General features: G+C 41.3%; 2 protein-coding genes across 2 annotated transcripts; both read right to left on the bottom strand.

The window, feature by feature from the left end:
- Positions 1–2,841: 2,841 nt before the first annotated feature.
- On the bottom strand, positions 2,842–4,192 carry LOC139284616 (natterin-3-like). Its single transcript, XM_070904952.1, has 2 exons — positions 4,099–4,192; positions 2,842–3,929 (listed from the first exon to the last, which is right to left on the bottom strand). The coding sequence occupies exons 1-2, from the start codon at positions 4,190–4,192 to the stop codon at positions 2,842–2,844; spliced, it is 1,182 nt and encodes a 393-aa protein (XP_070761053.1).
- Positions 4,193–8,441: 4,249 nt separating this feature from the next.
- LOC139283734 (natterin-3-like) lies at positions 8,442–10,841 on the bottom strand. Its single transcript, XM_070903762.1, has 3 exons — positions 10,812–10,841; positions 9,737–9,791; positions 8,442–9,529 (listed from the first exon to the last, which is right to left on the bottom strand). The coding sequence occupies exons 1-3, from the start codon at positions 10,839–10,841 to the stop codon at positions 8,442–8,444; spliced, it is 1,173 nt and encodes a 390-aa protein (XP_070759863.1).
- Positions 10,842–18,372: the final 7,531 nt, after the last annotated feature.

Raw genomic sequence — 18,372 nt, 5'->3', positions numbered from 1 at the left:
AGGACGGAAAACAGAAGCTTCTGACATCAAATATTCACAATTAACAAGTTCAGAACTCATAGAAGGTTCACTGAGCATGTTTGTCTTGTTCACCAACATCCTGCTTCACGTCAGTGTTCTCACTGGGAGCTGACCAGTACAACCACTGTCCTCTGATGTCAGTGGCAGGAACAACGCTGAGAATGGATTAAAAACAGTGACTTAACTCCTACAAACCTGTTCCTAATCGTCATTAGACACCTGAAGACTTAACAGTAATATTCACTTGTGTTTAATATACAGTTACTGCGTGTACATATCTATTTGAATAAAACACCATCACATGTACTGTCATATGTATCTACTGTTAATACATATTGTAGATGCTAATGCTTTGTGTTGGGTCTTTTGGTGCTTTCAGGTTATTTTTAAGGAATATGTTTTCATTTAGGGGAAAGAAATTTAGGCTTATAATCCAAACTCATTGAATTAAGTCAAAAATCACATATTTTAAAATAAGGTTCATTTTTGAACACACTGTTAAAGTTCGTGTTGTTTGTCTATGTAGTCTATACAGAGCGGTTTCTTCGAACATTTCATCCACTTATCAAACCTTTAGTCATACAAACTAGGTTGGCTGAACAAACGCACTACAGAATTAGATGAGTGTGTGTTTAGATGATACTCTCTCAGGTCTTGTGTTTGTGGTGACAGCCGGTTACCTGAACCAGTTACTTGGGTAAGGGTCTTCTTGCTGTTTGTCCTTGACATGAAAACATCTACCTGCAGCCCTTGAGGAGTGTAAAAGAGTATTCATGCTGATAATGATAACAGCGTTCTTTATTGATCCAAGCTTAGAAAACAGCTCTCCCCCCCTCCTCTCCCTGTGAATTATTCTTTGATGAGACTGTTAAAAGTGCTTCATAAATAAATTTGCCTGGATTTAACGTCCCGTATCTACTGGCTGATAGAGGACTGCATGATGTCCAAAGTGCTGTGGCGCTCTCTCTCCATTGATGACAAGATACTGTATGTTCAGATAAGCTCAGGCTGGGAACAGAGTGATTAGATCCCCTGCAATAGTGGGTCATTGATTAAGAAGGTCCTTGTTGCGTAATGTCGCTGGCTGCCAAGATTAAACCAGAGGAGAGGCCGCTCAACACGGACATTGTTCTGCACGCACAGCCCTATCATTGAAAATCGCTGATGTCATGGCCATCCATGTGCGTCCTTGAGACAGAAAGTTATTATTTATTTCAGTCTGAATGAGGAGCCTGCGTGAAACAAGGCTGTTTAAAGGTCACGTACACTGACAGAAGTGCACTGTCACTGGCTTCAGCTGCTTATAAAGAGCTTCATTCAAGCAACGTGAGAACTTTAAATCATGTTATTCAGACTCCGTGTATTATTCAGATGTATATAGTGTAGTGTAACAAGCAGTGATTCAGTCTGACTCACAGTTCATGTTGTTAGTCTCTCTGACCGACTTCTTTTCACACAGTGGGAGCTGGTTGACACTAGCAGCTCTGCGAGGCTGTACTCAGGCACAGCCGAGCTTTGGGCTAAATGCTAACATCAGAAAGCTAACATGGTCCCACTGACAACGCCAACATGCTGATATCAAGCAGGCGTAATGTTCACCATGTTCACCGTCATTTTGCGAGTATTTGGTCATAAATCAAAATGTTGGACAAATCTTAAAGAAATATTTTGACCTGATTGTGGCGCTCGAAGAAAAGTCAGAGGTTCCCCAAAGTTACAGTTCATCCTGAGGGAATCGTGAATGTCTCAACGTAATTTCATGGCAATCCATCCAATAGTTAGTTCAGATATTTTCCAATCCCAAAAGAAAGAAAACAACCTGCAAACTATTCACATGTTTTTTGGTCATCTCTCGTAAATAATGCTTTGGAGGTTTCATTGCAAATTAATTGTAAGACTGCAAACAGAGCGCTGCCTGAAGAGTGTAGACATTCAAACTTTTCATAAAGGAAAGCAAAAGTATAACTGCACAGTGGCTTTGTGAGGATACACCTTCCACAGAAGAATATACAAGGAAGTGAAAACACACACTCAATGTAGTAATACACCCACTCATTACAAATATTTATTGACTTACTAAATGAAGTACAACTCCATAATGAATGTTTATGTTAAGTCACAATACAACTTTAACCTTCTGTGAATCCATCCGCCTTTTATTATTTATTTATATATAAATAATATCATATAATATATATAAATATATACATTTCTTTGTTTGTTTTTTACCCTCTCCGCTTCCCTTTTTTCAAGTTTTCATTTTATCCCTGCAACTAAATATGTTATTTTTTATTTTAAATCTCTTATGGGCAAATAGCACGACATCAAACTACTAATCATTTATCATACATTGCTTATTTTGTTTATCTGCAAAGTAATCAGTAATTCCAGCTGTCAGATAAATGTAGTTCCACTGAACTGTAGTTTAGAAAAAGTTTAAAAAGAAAAATCTCCCAAATTAGAAAGTGAATCAGCAGAAACTCAGAACTGTTCTTCAGTACAGGACTGACGAAATCTACTTGACTGCTCTGATGTTTGTGTTTGTTGTTTATGTAAAATCATAAATGGGAACATTTCATCAGTTTCATGTGCTGGTGAGAGAAGAAGAGATGGTGAAGAGAATGGAAGTGTTACGTGATTATATATTTCTTAATTTTCAACATGTAAAGTTTTCTTTTAGACACCAGCCGACACAAAAGATATTTCTCCATTTCCCACGCAACGAGTGCACGGCGTTATTTTTATTGTGACACATCATTTGCTTTCAATATCACATCAGATGCTGTTAAAATATCTTTTGGTGTGTTTTCCGTCAGTCTTTCAGGGGCAAGGCTTGGCGTCGGCCACAGGTTCACAGCGGTCCACCACGGCCCGGACTTCTCCGATCTGGACTCCGTCGTATGTCCCAAAGATGGACGTCCACTGGGTCTCTCCGGTGCGGTAGGTGCGGCTGAGGCGAGCTGAGTAGGGGATGTCGGCTTTGATCTTGCGTCCCTCCATGCGGACTCTGCAGGAGTGGTTCGGCGGGACAGTGAGCTCCACGGACACTGAGTGGCTGAGGGCCTCCACCATGGTGGTTCCCCTGGAGAACTGGAGTGTCTTCTCGCCACTCAGCTCAATGCCCCCGGAGCCGATGAGGGGGATTTTAGCTGTGATGCTGCCCGTGATACCCAGCATGGTGGATCGGCCTATGTTCCAGGTGGTCTCCACCTCCGTGGTCTTTGAGATGGTGACTGTCTTCACCACCGTCTGGCACTCGTTGTTGGTGACCCCAGAGATGCGCATGGTCTCAGGAGGATACTGGAAGATGGCGACATCATCGATGGCGTACTTGACATCAGTGATGTGCTGGGTGTAGGCATCCCTGTTGATGGTCAGGACCTGGTACTTCTTGTACCAATACTCATCTCCTTCCCAAGGCAGGAAGAAGGCTTCAAACTGGGGAACAACCTTCCCGAGACCGTATTTGTTCTTCCCAACATAGATGCCAACACCCGGGCAGGTCCTGACTGAAAATTGAGGCACTGAACCGTAGGAACCTTCCTTCCACTCCAGGAACTCAAAGTTGTCTTTGTTGGCCAGGATCTCGAACTCGGGGGCATAGTACTCACTGTCCCCGTAGGGGTAACGGCAGTAAGGGCCCAGGCTGGGGTTGTAGAAGCCGGCCTCACACTTGTACTTGCAGACATAGTCGGTGCGCTCGGTGTAACCGTTGTAGATTACAACAGCTCCATTCGGCAGAGAGCCGCCCCAGGTCAGCCACTCCAGGTTAACGTTATCACCGAAAATGAAGGAGGAGGGTAGATCCTGCTGCTGTTCCAGGTCAGCAGGAGTCAGAGGACCTGACACCACTGTGTTACCGGTCGGTTCAGGCACCAGGCCTTCCAGCTCCGGATTCAGTAAGGAAGCTGTGTAAAAGAGACAGACGGAAAGTTTACATATTAAACCACACCACACTTTTCATCAAATGCTATTATGCTGAAAATTAGCTTAGCAAGAGTCAGAGGACAAAGCAAAGCTGCTATCTGTATCTGTTTATGTCACAAAAATATGAATAATAATACATGAGATGTTTACCTTTTCTGTGCTGTGAGCTCTTCTTCACGATGTCCTGCAGACTGGCTGAGGACAGAGCCAGCAGGGCCGCCAGCAACAACACCGACAGCTTCATCTGGACATGAAGCACAGAAGGTTTTCACAACTTTAAACTTAACATGTGAAATAAGTTTTGTTTGTGGGCTGAACACTAGAGACAAAACCATCATCATCCAAATACCAAACGGGACCACACCTTTTGGGACACAATCAATAATTTGCAATAACAAGTATGATCTCTGTCAACATGTTCCATGTCATCTACAACCTGTATCTCTGTAGAAGTCAGTGCTAAACAACACAACTCTCTGAAATGATAATTATATACTGTCAATCAATCAATAACTTCATTCATTCTCAGTGGGTCACTTATGAAGCTTAATTAACTATAATTTATTGTTGTTTGATAATTAGTTAAGTATAGTAAAGTATTGAAATAGCAGATTTTCTCCTACTAAATATTACTAGAGATTATTGCCACTCGATCACGGTCATCGGTGATCGTCCTGAGTCTGATTGACTGGAGGTGAAAAGAGACTGAACAGCACTCACCCTTACAGTCGCTCCCCACTGAGTCAGTCCAGTCCCCTCCAGGTTTATATATACTGGTTTATGGCTGAATCATAAAGCAGACTGCGCACTTTCACTCGGCCTGACATGGATCAATAAACAGAAAGCGGTGCAGTGGGTTTGTTAACAGCTGAGGAGGACTCGTGGTTTTCTTGTCTTTCTCAGACTAAGATGGGACTAATTTTCCCTTTTTCATGTTAGTTTGTCTCATTTCTCTTCAAAAGTGTATTAATGGGTTTCCATTACATTTATTTTATGGATTGAACTTTGGCCAATATATGAAGACTTTGGCACGTCTGAATCTATGATTTCTGTCAATTCTGTCAACCATAACTATTAACTTCAAAGTCTTGATTCCATCCCGTTATGATCACGTATCGCTCTCTACGCTTTAGTCCAAATAGACTTACAACAAATACATTCAACCTCAGTAGGAACAACAGTTTTAAGAGCAACCCTTCTAAAGAAAGCGTTGGTACACCCACAGCTTCAGTGGTGATGGACGGGGCTCAGTGGGACGTCCTTCCCGCCCAGTCTTGTCCAGGTTGAGTTTTAGGTGGTGCCTTGACAAAAACTGAATTTTGGAATGGAGATTTGTTTTATAGGAGAAAATACTGAATTACCAGCAAGCCCAGTTGAATCATGTGTGGGCATGGTGAGTAGGAAAGTGTAAGAAATGTGTCACTTCCTTTAAAGTGTGTTAAAAAAGATAACATGGCTAGTTTTCTGTGCCTTAATTTACACCTGTGGAACAACACAAGCCAAGAGATTCAGACAGCCTTTACAGTATATCTTTAATGTGGACTTCACACTGTATCAGTTGGCAGAAATACAAAAACTGAAATATAAAGCATCACAGCTTTTGGGAGCAATTTCCACCTGCACGCTAAAATAATCTAGCTTTGTCTTACTTTTTGATATTCCATCGGTTTTAACTTTTAAACAATCCCTCCCCGAGTTATGTCCCAGGCCAACATCCAGCCTGAGCGAGAAATATTCGGACTGAATTCACATCGAATCACAACTGAACTTCTGTCTTTGGGTTAGGAAACGTTCGAGCAACTCTGGCCACACCCCAATCAGTGATGTCACAGCACCTTCTCCTATTGGCAGCTGATGGACAACACCTGTTGTGTGACATCACTGATAAGGGAGTGGCCAAGTCTGATTTCATCCTGTGGAGATTTTCTTTGAAAAAACAAAGCACACACATTTTGTTATGGTGCTCGACCACATTTTCCTAATTCAACGCAGTTCACATGAACAGCTTTTTGAAATTTAGGGGTGCTATTGGTTCTTATAAATAAATCAGGGAGTGTATCTTTAAAATAAGGAACTTGTGTTTGAAAGGTTGCTGGTTTGAATACCTAAACAGGTTTGGAAGGTGTCAAAGAGGAATCTTACAGAAACTGCTCCTGTTAAGCTGAGCTTCTTTATTCTTTATTCAACTGCATTGATAGTTGGTTGATATTACTGATCAGCTTCCAGGTGAATGTCTGTAGTTTTATGAATGGAGCTTGAATGGGTTTAACAAGATAAAGGTGATGGAAGGCAAATCTGAAGAAGTCTGTTTGTCCCTTTCTCTATAATTTACAACCTTGCTCTTGTGGTCATGCTGATTTCTTGACCCATTATAAAATCAGTGCAGATAAATCAGGATAAGATTCAAGATTATTGACGACTTAAAAAGAAAACAGACTGATAAGGTAGTAACTTATCAGTTAGCTCTGTCCTCCAAACTATCATACTCAATATCAATGACCTTTAGTGTATCACACGCTCGTTACAGTGCTGCTCTAATGTTATCTGTCCTTACAAACAACAACTTATAAACGATAAGAAATACAAATTATAGAATAAATAAAGATTAAAAAGTTGAGTGTGTCTCTCCTTTTTCATCGTCATGCTTTGCATTTAGTGAGTTAAGCTCTGAACATTGACACAAACCTTAAAGGATGAAAATGTTCAGACAGTAACTCCATGAAGTGTTGAACGGAGGCTCACAGAAGTCAGGTTTAGTTTAGTTCGGTGTCGTTTGCTTCTTCAGCTGTAGTCAGCTTCAATTCTGTTGTATGAGATAATGAGCTGTGGACTGACATGCAACATACAATGTGTGATGAGCAATTACTAATCTTTCAGTGCCACCTGCTGGATATATTACATATTTCAGCTTCCTCTAGGGACTAGTTCTTCTGCAGAAAGAATTTCCGACTAAAACTGTCCACGGTGAGAGACATGGATTATCCAGAGTAACAGGGAGAGTTTCTTGAAAGACACATTGCTGATAAATCTTTGAAATGTCATTTTTCAATGACGTGAACACAAACTACATTTAATCAACCTCCTTTTGTGGAGCCATGTCCATGCAAGATTGTATCATCTGCATAAAAGTTATTACAAGTGTTGAAGATATTATAAGTGTTGGAATAACCATGTTGTAGATTGTTAATAATGATAGACGAAGTACAGAACCTTTTGATGCCCCCTTGGTTGTTAAAAGGGAGGTTGATGTGAGTCCATCTGATCAGATCACACCTGGTATTAACATGCGTCCTGGGTGACCACTTGTGATCGGATCTCACTTCCCTGCCAATAAACATGTACATCATTTCCGTTTGCAAAGACCAAATATGTTGTTGTTTTTAACCTGAATTTGATGAATTTACTGTTTATCAGAGCAAAAATGAGACTTGGTTGGAAAAGACGTGTGTCTGGGGGCCGTGCCTGACTGATTACTGTACACACAACAACTTCATAACTTCAAACTTAATTGTGTTTGATAGAGAAATATTTTCTGGTTTTCTGTCTGATGTCTCCCGTTAGCTAATTAGCTCAGTTAGTTGTGCAGCTAGCAGTCCTGTTAGCTGTAAAGCATAAATAAAGCTTAAATAAAGCTTAAATAAAGCTTAAATAAAGCTTAAATAAAGCGTAAATAAAGCTTAAATAAAACTTTACCGGTGGTCCAAACTTGGTGAATTGTTTTTCTTTGAAAAATCTAAATTAGACATCATTCATTTATTACTCTGACTGCAACCAGTTTGGATTCAGTCCTTGCTTCATCAGCAATGTACACAGTTTGTGTGTGTTCATATCTGACTGTTTAATGTGCAGACTTTAAGTCAATAAATTAATCAATCAAGGTGATTTTCCCTTCAACCTACAATGCCAGTTCATTTGAAAATACAAACGATTTATTTGTCAGTCGAATAAATTAGAAACTGTTTAACCAAACTAACAAAAAAACATAAAGAACTACGTTTATTTAGGACTTCAGAAACGTTCCATTAGGGTTATTGATTAATCACAGACACATGGAGCAGCTCTGTGGGTCGGCCATGTTGCAGGTAACAGGACGTCTGAATGTTTCATCCAGCAGTTTTACTGCAGCTCTCACTGGCACTTTTCTAAAGAGTCTAATGTGAAAAAACAACTTTGACGCTTTGAACATATTTTCTCTGAATATTTCACTGAGAAATAAATATCAGACTCATTTATCTGTAGTTGTTATCTGGCTGATTAAATATTTGAGTGAACTGACACAGATTTAGTTTGATTACAAGTTCAGTTAACATGTAACAATGAATACATTTTACTTGTTGCTTTGAAAACAATTCATTAAAAACTTTGAAAGAAATTGTTAAATGCCAAGTAGTTTTATTGTCTTATAAAATATATGATGACATATAAAACATAACAGGTATACAACATGCAGTATGTCCGATGCTTTATCTCACGGTGCCTCTTCCATTACTCTCTCAGGCACAAGGTGTGGGGTCAGGTAAAAGCTCACAGGGATCCACCTCAGCCTTAACTTCTCCAATCTGGACGCTTTTGTACGTCCCAGAGATGGACGTCCATGTGGTCTCCCCGTTGCTGTAGGTGCGGCTGAGGCGTGCTGTATATGGGATGTCTGCACTGTACTTATAGCCCACCATACTGACGCCGCAGGAGTGGTTTGGTGGGACGACGTGCTGAACAGAGACAGAGTGGGTGGTAGACTCGATATAAGTGGTCCCTTTGGTGAACTGGACGGTTGTCTCCACACTTAGCTCAATACCTGTAGAGCCAATTAAGGGGATTTGGGCCGTGATGCTACTCTTGACACCCAGTGTGATGGAAAAGCTGGTGTCCCACCTTTGTTCCACTTGGTTTGTCTTTGAGAGGCTAGCGGTCCCCGTCACTGGCTGGCACTGACGGTTGGTAATGGAAGACTTGCGCATGGTCTCTGGAGGATACTTTACGACTTCAACCCCATCAGTCTTGTACTTGACATCAGACATTTTCTCGCTGTATATATCTTTGGTAAAGGTCAGGACCTGGTAGCTCTTGTACCAATACTCTTCACCTTCCCAGGGAAGGAAGAAGGCCTCATGCATAACTTGCACCTTCCCAAGACCATACTTGTTCTTCCCAACATATTTGTCTCTGTTGGAGCAGGTCTTGACTGAATTCGGAGGCACTGAACCGTAGGAGCCGTCCTTCCATTCCATAAACTCAAAGTTGTCTTTGTTCACCAGGATCTCAAAAGGGGAGCCCTCATACTCTTTCCCTGCATAGGGGTAGTGGCAGTAAGGATCCATGTCTGGGTTGTAGAAACCGGCCTCGCACCCGTATTTGCAAACATAGTCGACACGTCCAACATATCCGTTGTAGATTGAAATTGCCCCGTTGGGGAGAGACCCGTCCCAGGTCTGCCATTGCAGGTTGGTTTCCTCAAAGCTGACAGAGGAAGACTGGTTCAGCTTGTTCTCAATCTCCTCAGGAGTCGGAAGAGCTTGAGTTGTTGATCCATTGCCGGTGATTTTAGGAACCTTGTCCTCTAGACTTGGGTCCAGTGACAGGACTGTCAATGTTTAAGTATAAATCAAAAGACATCAATAACCAATCAATGTATTCGTAATGCTTTTTGAGAGAAGACAAGTTTAGAACAAATGCATTACTAAAAAGACGACCTTTGGAAGATTCCCACTTGATTTGTCTAACTCAGACTATTGAAGCTTCATATTAACTTCAGCTGAACTTTCATACTGTAATGGCAGCTTCAGTTCACCTGGTTTGGTGTTGAGCTCACAACAGGCCAACAGGAGCAACACTGACAGCTTCATCTGCAGATGAAACACAGAACAACATCTCTGTTGGATCTGGACATGAAACCTTGGTGGAAATATCAGCACATCACATGTTGAGTTACTGAGACAAAAACAAGGAAAAACAAGACTTTGATCATAAGAAAGACATTGGATTGTCTGTTCATGGGAAATCGTTTTGTTACCCAACAGAAATACACGATCTGACATAAGACAGTGAAATAAGTCTAATTTAAAACCTTTTTAATTAGGTGAGTTGTAGTATATTGCTTGCACAAATGAACTAACCCATTACTACAAGGACAACTCATTTTCAAATTAGTCAATACAAGTGGATGAAATGTACGAGAAGCACTCACCCTCAGAGTTACGATTCAGCCCGACGTGTCCGGGCTTATCAAGCTGCCTTGTTGCTCAATCAAAACAAATATGTACTCTCGCCTCGTCTGGGTTTTGACTTTGACCAATAAAAACGGGAAATACGTAGAAATCAATATTTGTGGGTTACTGTCCTCTGTTGCTCTGCACCAAAATCTATGAAGATTACAGACTACCTAAAATGTGAAACATGTAAACCCGTTTGTTCAGTTTACAGTCAGAACATGGACGAGGAGGTCAACGGGTTTTAATCTTGAGAGTCTGTCGACCAAATCCAGTCCAGTATTTGTTTTGATGATGCTTTTATGTGTCAAACATCTTTCTGAGGAGGTGCAGTTGAGCTGATGAGCTTTTGGACCAATGACCTCGACATTTCTAAAATCGTGTTTACATCCCTGATAAGGTATCATTCCTTCTTTTTAAAAGCATGTAGAAAACGAAATATTAAACAATAATGCTAATAATATTTCTATCTTTTTCCCAAAGAAAGGGCAAAAGGGGTAATTCATGAAACATTTCATGATTTAAACATGAGCATGGGACAGTATAACAGATCATTCTTGACTTTGGGGGGAAAAAGTCCAGTTGGGTTTTCTTTGGTGCCTTCTTTGAATGGGAAACATTCAGACAAGTTACTGTGCTGTGAGCTTTGTAACTTACAGACACCTTCATGTGAAGCTTGGCCTCCATTTGTCTTTGGTTGAAATGCTTTGATCAGGACTCTATTAACAGTCCCAGGCAGCAGAGGGCAGCAACAGACCGACAGAGAACTGAAGGTCGAGACATAAAGTTTGGATTTAGTCTTTGTTTCATCAGACAACGCCACAAACAATGCTGGTTCACTTCTACACCGCCATCATAGAGTCCATCCTCACCTCCTCCATCACCGTCTGGTACGCTGCTGCCTCCACCAAGGACAGACGCAGACTGCAGCGTATCATCCGCTCTGCAGAGAGGGTGATCGGCTGCAACCTCCCATCTCTTCAGGACCTGTACTCCTCCAGGACCCTGAGAAGAGCAGGGAAGATCGCTGCCGACCCCTCCCACCCCGGACACCATCTGTTCGACCCCCTCCCCTCTGGCAGGAGGCTGCGGTCCATCAGGACCAAAACCTCCCGCCACAAAAACAGTTTCTTCCCCTCTGCAGTCAACCTGACGAACTTACATTGACCCCCCCCCCCCCCCCCCCCCGAAAACAAACACTACTTATACGTTATATTAACGTACATCACCCCCGTCCCCCCTGCATTACATTAACGCACCCACCCCCTACTGGACACTTTACCTGGACACTTTACTGTATTCTGGTCACTGCACTGTTGTTATTTATCTTATCTTATTTTTATTCTTATTCTTATTCTTATTTTAGCTTTTTATATTCTACTTATTTGTTATTGAAACAATAGCACCTTCAGACCACAGCAAGTTCCTTGTAATGTATGTTACTTGGCAATAAACAGTTTCTGATTCTGATTCTGATTCTGATTCTGAATGTAAGATGGGAGTGTATAATGGATATGGGTACATTTCAGTTTTTTTAAATTATACAAAAAATGAAAATGAATCAATTAATCAATCAATCAAGGTGGTTCTACATAAAACACAACATTTGCCTTCAACCTGTCACACAAGTTCATTTGAAATTTAGAAAACAAATGATTTATTTGTCATGTTTCATAGAAACTGTGTACCCAAACTAACAAAAAAACACAAAGAACTACATTTATTTAGGACTTCATGTCAGAGACGTTCCATTAGGAAGCATTCAGCGGGTTATTGATTAATCACAGACACATGGAGCAGCTCTGTGGGTCGGCCATGTTGCAGGTAACAGGACGTCTGAATGTTTCATCCAGCAGTTTTACTGCAGCTCTCACTGGCACTTAACCAGAGATGAATAAAACATAGACTCCCATCTTTCTCTATCTATCTATATCTCTCTGTCTCTTTGTCTCACAGCTCTGATGTTTCTATACACCTCAAAACATAACTGCAGTGTCTCTCTCGTCCTCTACCACCATCTTTCTGCTGGATGGCTGTGTTGTTGTGTTTGTTCCTTAATCATTTTTATGTATCTACAGGATGTAGAAAAATAAACTATCTATCTATCTATCTATCTACTTTTTACTGCACTACATTTATCTGGCAGCTTCTTCATGCTGTCCCTTCCTGTCCAGTGAAAATCACCACAAGAGAAACACTGACAGGGAACATTTTACTGCGACATGAGTACTTTAAGTACATGTTGCTGATTGTTGCAGTACTTACAAACTTTTACTGAAGGAAGGTTTTAAATGCAGAACTTTTACTTGTAGTGGAGTATTTTCACAGTGTGGTATTAGTACTTTTACTTAAGTAAATGCTCTAAATACTTCCCTACCTATGCAACACGTACTGGATATAATCAAATGGTAACATATACAACAGTCACTGTCTCACTGAAGTCGTACTGATCAATTCAAAAAGGTTTTATTGGCATGAAAGATGGTCAAATCACAGAACCAGAGAAATCTGAGATGAAGTAATAAACGTAAACTCTGTTTATGTGCTTTGAGCTAAATGCTAACGTCAGCATGCTAACATGTTCACCATGGCAATGCTAGCATATTGTATAATGTTTACCATGTTCACCATCTCAGTTTTTGTTTTAATATGCTAGCATTTGCAAATGCGCATTAGTTAGCTTAGCATTAGCTTCGCAAAACCTGGCTGCCCGCAAGGTAAGAAGCCAATTGAAGTGACAAATTTTATCTGTACTTTATGCATTTGTTTGTCTTTTTATATGCATTTACACCTCCAGGCACCAGGTGGAGCATTCACGTCATCAGGGCACAGGTAAAGAGACTTACTTTAAGTGTGCTAATGGTGATCAGGCACAGGTACAGTATTGTTGCCGGGGTAACGTAGTTTTAGACAGTACTTGTATTTGTGCCTGCTGCAGAACTTTTTGGATATTAATGTATTTTCAGGGAAGAGGTTAAGTTTAGTTTTTAGTGGGCCGGCCAGATAAATCAGGGATAAAAGTACTGAAAATGATTTGTAAAAGGTCTAAAGGTCATAGGTCATGCTCTGTGTGCTGTGCATGTTTGTTTCCTCTGCAGAGCACGGCGACACAGCAGCAGATTTTGCAGACTGTGTCCCGTCGAAGGTCAGAGAGAGTGACTGGAGAGAGTTTTAGGCGAGCCTGCGCTCTGCTGTGCCCTTGAAGGTCGTGTCAGGCTTCATTTCGGCTGAGTGAGCTGTTCCATTCGGGGGAGTTGGATAGATGGCTGCCTGCGCTCAGGGTGACAGCGATCAGGCAAAGAGCTCATTAAAGGCAGCTGAGCTACCAGGCCGTGTCTGTTTTAATGAGATACTGACAGTAACGAGTAGCTTTGTGCCTGAAGCCACTCGTCTCTGAGGTGAGTTATTATCTGTCACTCACACTCAAACATAAAGAGATAAAACACACGGGGGGGGGGGGGGATTACATGGCACACATGCTCAAATATGTTCTAAACGAATCCCTAAAAATTATAAGAATATTCTCCATATGCTTTTAAAAATGGTAAATGATCTCACTTATATAGCTTTTCAACCTTCACGGTTCCCAAAGCGCTTTACAGCTAAGTCTCATTCACACGTTCACTCACACATTCACACACCGATGGCAGCCGAGCTGCCATGCAAGGTGCTGGTCTCCATCGGGAGCAACTTAGGGTTCAGTGTCTTGCTCAAGGACACTTCGACGTGACGGGGACAGCCGGGGATCGAACCCCCGACCCGCTCTAACCAGCTTTTACCAGCCACCACGCCGCCCAGTAAAAACAGTTTAAATAATTTCATGCACAGTATATAAATATATAAATAATAATAATAAAAACAAAACAACATGTAAGTAATAATATTTGTCTGCACTGTAGCAATACGAGGAGTAATATTTTTTATTTTTCAGTTATTTTTATTTCATTTTATAATTGTATTTTATATTTCAAATTATTATTTTTTTAAATTTATTTATTTTGTTTGTTTTATTTTATTATCTTTATTTTATTTGTTTAGTTTATGTTGTTGTTGTTGTTGTTGCTGTTATCATTGTTACCCAATATTATGGTCAGCCTTGTTTTCAGTAGCATTTATTCATTATTATTATTATTATATAATCTTGCATGTAACTTCATGGTTAGTCCAGTGATGCGTGATTGGTGGAGGGTCTCGGGGGCCGTCCACAGCCTGAGAGGCTAAACTCAGGGCTATAAACTCCCACTCCACCTTCTGGCATTAAAAGATGGGCTCCTCTTTTGTTCACTCAGACACACAGTAATATAACATTAATCACCTACCTCAGAGGTCAGAGGTCGGGCACAGAACAGCACACCTGGAGCTGGTTGGGATTCAGGATTTATAAATTCTTGAAAGGTTTTTCTTTTAATGGTGTGAACAGTATCACTATTATATAACCTTAGTGTGAACTGAGGGTTAAAAGTATGCTAATCTAGTGTCACCATCAGCTCCAAAACTAATAACATTCCCATCATCCTCATCAGTACTTTATGTTCAGTGTTAGCAAATATTAGCATGTTAGCCCAATGGTCAGCATTATACCTGCTAAACATCAACATGGTGGCATTATCAGGCTGTTAGCATTTACAGTGCATCCGGAAAGTATTCACGGCGCTTCACTTTTTCCACATTTTGTTATGTTGCAGCCTTATACCAAAATGGATTAAATTCATTTTTTTCCTCAAAATTCTACACACAACACCCCATAATGACAATGTGAAAAAAGTTTTTTTGAGATTTTTGCAAATTTATTAAAAATAAAAAACCTGAGAAATCACATGTACATAAGTATTCACAGCCTTTGCTCAATACTTTGTTGATGCACCTTTGGCAGCAATTACAGCCTCAAGTCTTTTTGAATATGATGCCACAAGCTTGGCACACCTATCTTTGGGCAGTTTCACCCATTCCTCTTTGCAGCACCTCTCAAGCTCCATCAGGTTGGATGGGAAGCGTCGGTGCACAGCCATTTTCAGATCTCTCCAGAGATGTTCAATCGGATTCAAGTCTGGGCTCTGGCTGGGCCACTCAAGGACATTCACAGAGTTGTCCTGAAGCCACTCCTTTGATATCTTGGCTGTGTGCTTAGGGTCGTTGTCCTGCTGAAAGATAAACCGTCGCCCCAGTCTGAGGTCAAGAGCGCTCTGGAGCAGGTTTTCATCCAGGATGTCTCTGTACTTTGCTGCATTCATCTTTCCTTCTATCCTGACTAGTCTCCCAGTTCCTGCCGCTGAAAAACATCCCCACAGCATGATGCTGCCACCACCATGCTTCACTGTAGGGATGGTATTGGCCTGGTGATGAGCGGTGCCTGGTTTCCTCCAAACGTGACGCCTGGCATTCACATCAAAGAGTTCAATCTTTGTCTCATCAGACCAGAGAATTTTGTTTCTCATGGTCTGAGAGTCCTTCAGGTGCCTTTTGGCAAACTCCAGGCGGGCTGCTATGTGCCTTTTACTAAGGAGTGGCTTCCGTCTGGCCACTCTACCATACAGGCCTGATTGGTGGATTGCTGCAGAGATGGTTGTCCTTCTGGAAGGTTCTCCTCTCTCCACAGAGGAACTCTGGAGCTCTGACAGAGTGACCATCGGGTTCTTGGTCACCTCCCTGACTAAGGCCCTTCTCCCCCGATTACTCAGTTTAGATGGCCGGCCAGCTCTAGGAAGAGTCCTGGTGGTTCCGAACTTCTTCCACTTACGGATGATGGAGGCCACTGTGCTCATTGGGACCTTCAAAGCAGCAGAAATTTTTCTGTAACCTTCCCCAGATTTGTGCCTCGAGACAATCCTGTCTCGGAGGTCTACAGACAATTCCTTTGACTTCATGCTTGGTTTGTGCTCTGACATGCACTGTCAACTGTGGGACCTTATATAGACAGGTGTGTGCCTTTCCAAATCATGTCCAATCAACTGAATTTACCACAGGTGGACTCCAATTAAGCTGCAGAAACATCTCAAGGATGATCAGTGGAAACAGGATGCACCTGAGCTCAATTTTGAGCTTCATGGCAAAGGCTGTGAATACTTATGTACATGTGATTTCTTAGTTTTTTATTTTTAATAAATTTGCAAAAATTTCAAAAAAACTTTTTTCACATTGTCATTATGGGGTGTTGTGTGTAGAATTTTGCGGAAAAAAATTAATTTAATCCATTTTGGAATAAGGGTGTAACATAACAAAATGTGGAAAAAGTGAAGCGCCGTGAATACTTTCCGGATGCACTGTAGCTCAAAGTACCACTGTGCTGAAGTAGAGCCTCAAAGTCTTGTTTAAACTAGGCAGGGATGCTTTTGTGTGTGTCAGGAGGATAATTAATATTAGATTTGTGAACAGATGAACGCCCAAACAGACCTGGTCAACAGTGATTTACTGAAGAATCACTGTCAAATGTGGAACTGCTATTAGCTTTCAGGTGATCCTTTGCAACCGCTGTAAGTCGACGAGTTAGCGTTCACAGCCACGGTGTAAGACATTTCACAGACAAGCCATCATTTTCAGTGGAGCTAACAGACAAGGAATTCAGTCTGCACCTGAGCAGCTGTGCAAGCTATACCGCCTCAGCCTATCCCTCCCTGAGTTCTACTGAATACTGCGCAAGCAAAGATCAACTAATGTGAACTGCGACCCTGCAACATGCATCCGGTGGCAGCCATTAACAGAAGGTGGATGTCATATGAACCTTTATTTTTAAGTGATATAATATAATGATAATCACCATCTTTATAACAGGTGCATTGTGTTTCCTGCAGTTCAGAGCTGAATCTGCTCCAGCGAGCGAGGCGCAGAGTGTGTTTGTGCCCGTGGTCGCACGCCCAGCTGAGCACACGGGACGATAAGCGCTCATTGTCATATCAGAGGAGCAAAGCTGCCGCGTCCACCATGAAAAATGCATGGGCTTTATCTTTGAGCACATGTGCATTTCAGAGCCTCATCTTACCCGGCACCTCACGGCAGCATGACGGCATTTGCCTCTTTGTGTGTGTGTGTGTGTGGTAACTGTAACTGGAGGGTCACAAGTGATTTCCACATAACAACCCACGAGTTCATTAGGAATCATTAGTCATGTCAGAGGGATGTCCATCTTTCCAACTCCGTGTTTCTTCTACACACAGTGTCACGGAGATCTGGGGAGGTATAACAGTCAGTTAATGAAGTACACAGTACACAGATTCAGTGTACAATACAGTGATGGGAAATCCGGCTCGTTTTAGTGATCCGGATCACTGGGCTCGGCTCAGCAATAAGAGCCAGCTCCTCATTCAGCACCACTTCTGGCTTTTCTAATTCACACAAATTTAGCGATGTTTTATTTTTCCAGAATACCATAATTTTACATTATATTTGGTATAAAAATCTGAAATAATGTAAAATCATCAAACACTATAAATAAAATATATAAAATATAAATAATGACTTCCTGGTCACTGCTTCAGTTACTTTCTTATTTGTTGCAAGAAAGAAATATTTTTTCTTCATCTGCAATACATTGAAATATACCAATATATGAAATACAACATTCTGTCCAGACTCATGTAATATATGTAGTGAATGGGTATTTTTTGTCTAAATGTAAGTTATCACCATAGTGATGACACACATGTATGAGGAAAATGGCCGCCGTGTGAATATGGTCTATTCTGTGTCTGACCAGCTGTGAAATATGGACACAATCTCAATCCCTTCTGTTCCTGAGTGATGGGGATGAATAATGGCCAAAAGAAGTGTTTTTCCAGGACGTTATGATGTCACAGTGAAGTTCACCTTTGACCTTGTGGATTAAAATCACTTCATCGTTGTATCTCATCAAACATCTGTGAGAAATTCTGTCATAATCATCGCATCAATTCTTGAGTTAATGTGTTTGTCAAAGTCATTTTGAGGTCACAGTGACCTTGACCTTTGACCTTTGACCACCAAATCCTAATCAGTCGTTTGCGCCGAATTTGAAGAAATTCCCTCGAGGCGTTCCTGATATATTATGTTCACGAGAAAAAGCATAATGCCTCCGGTCACAGCTAACAGATTCAATGTGTCTGAAAATGTTTGAAAAATGTTGATAAATGCTGTGGTTCCTTGGCTCCAGCTGCTCCACGGCTCCATGAGACTTCTCTTTACTCTCTTTGCTGCTACCTCTCCCTGTCAGGCCTTCCTGTGTCTTCCGTGACCCGTCCCCTCGATG

This window comes from Enoplosus armatus, chromosome 4, assembly GCF_043641665.1.
Source record: "Enoplosus armatus isolate fEnoArm2 chromosome 4, fEnoArm2.hap1, whole genome shotgun sequence".
In the NCBI taxonomy this organism is placed as follows: Eukaryota; Metazoa; Chordata; class Actinopteri; order Centrarchiformes; family Enoplosidae; genus Enoplosus; species Enoplosus armatus.
The sequence above is the reverse complement of the archived record's forward strand: the minus strand, read 5'-3'. Positions and strand labels throughout refer to the sequence as shown.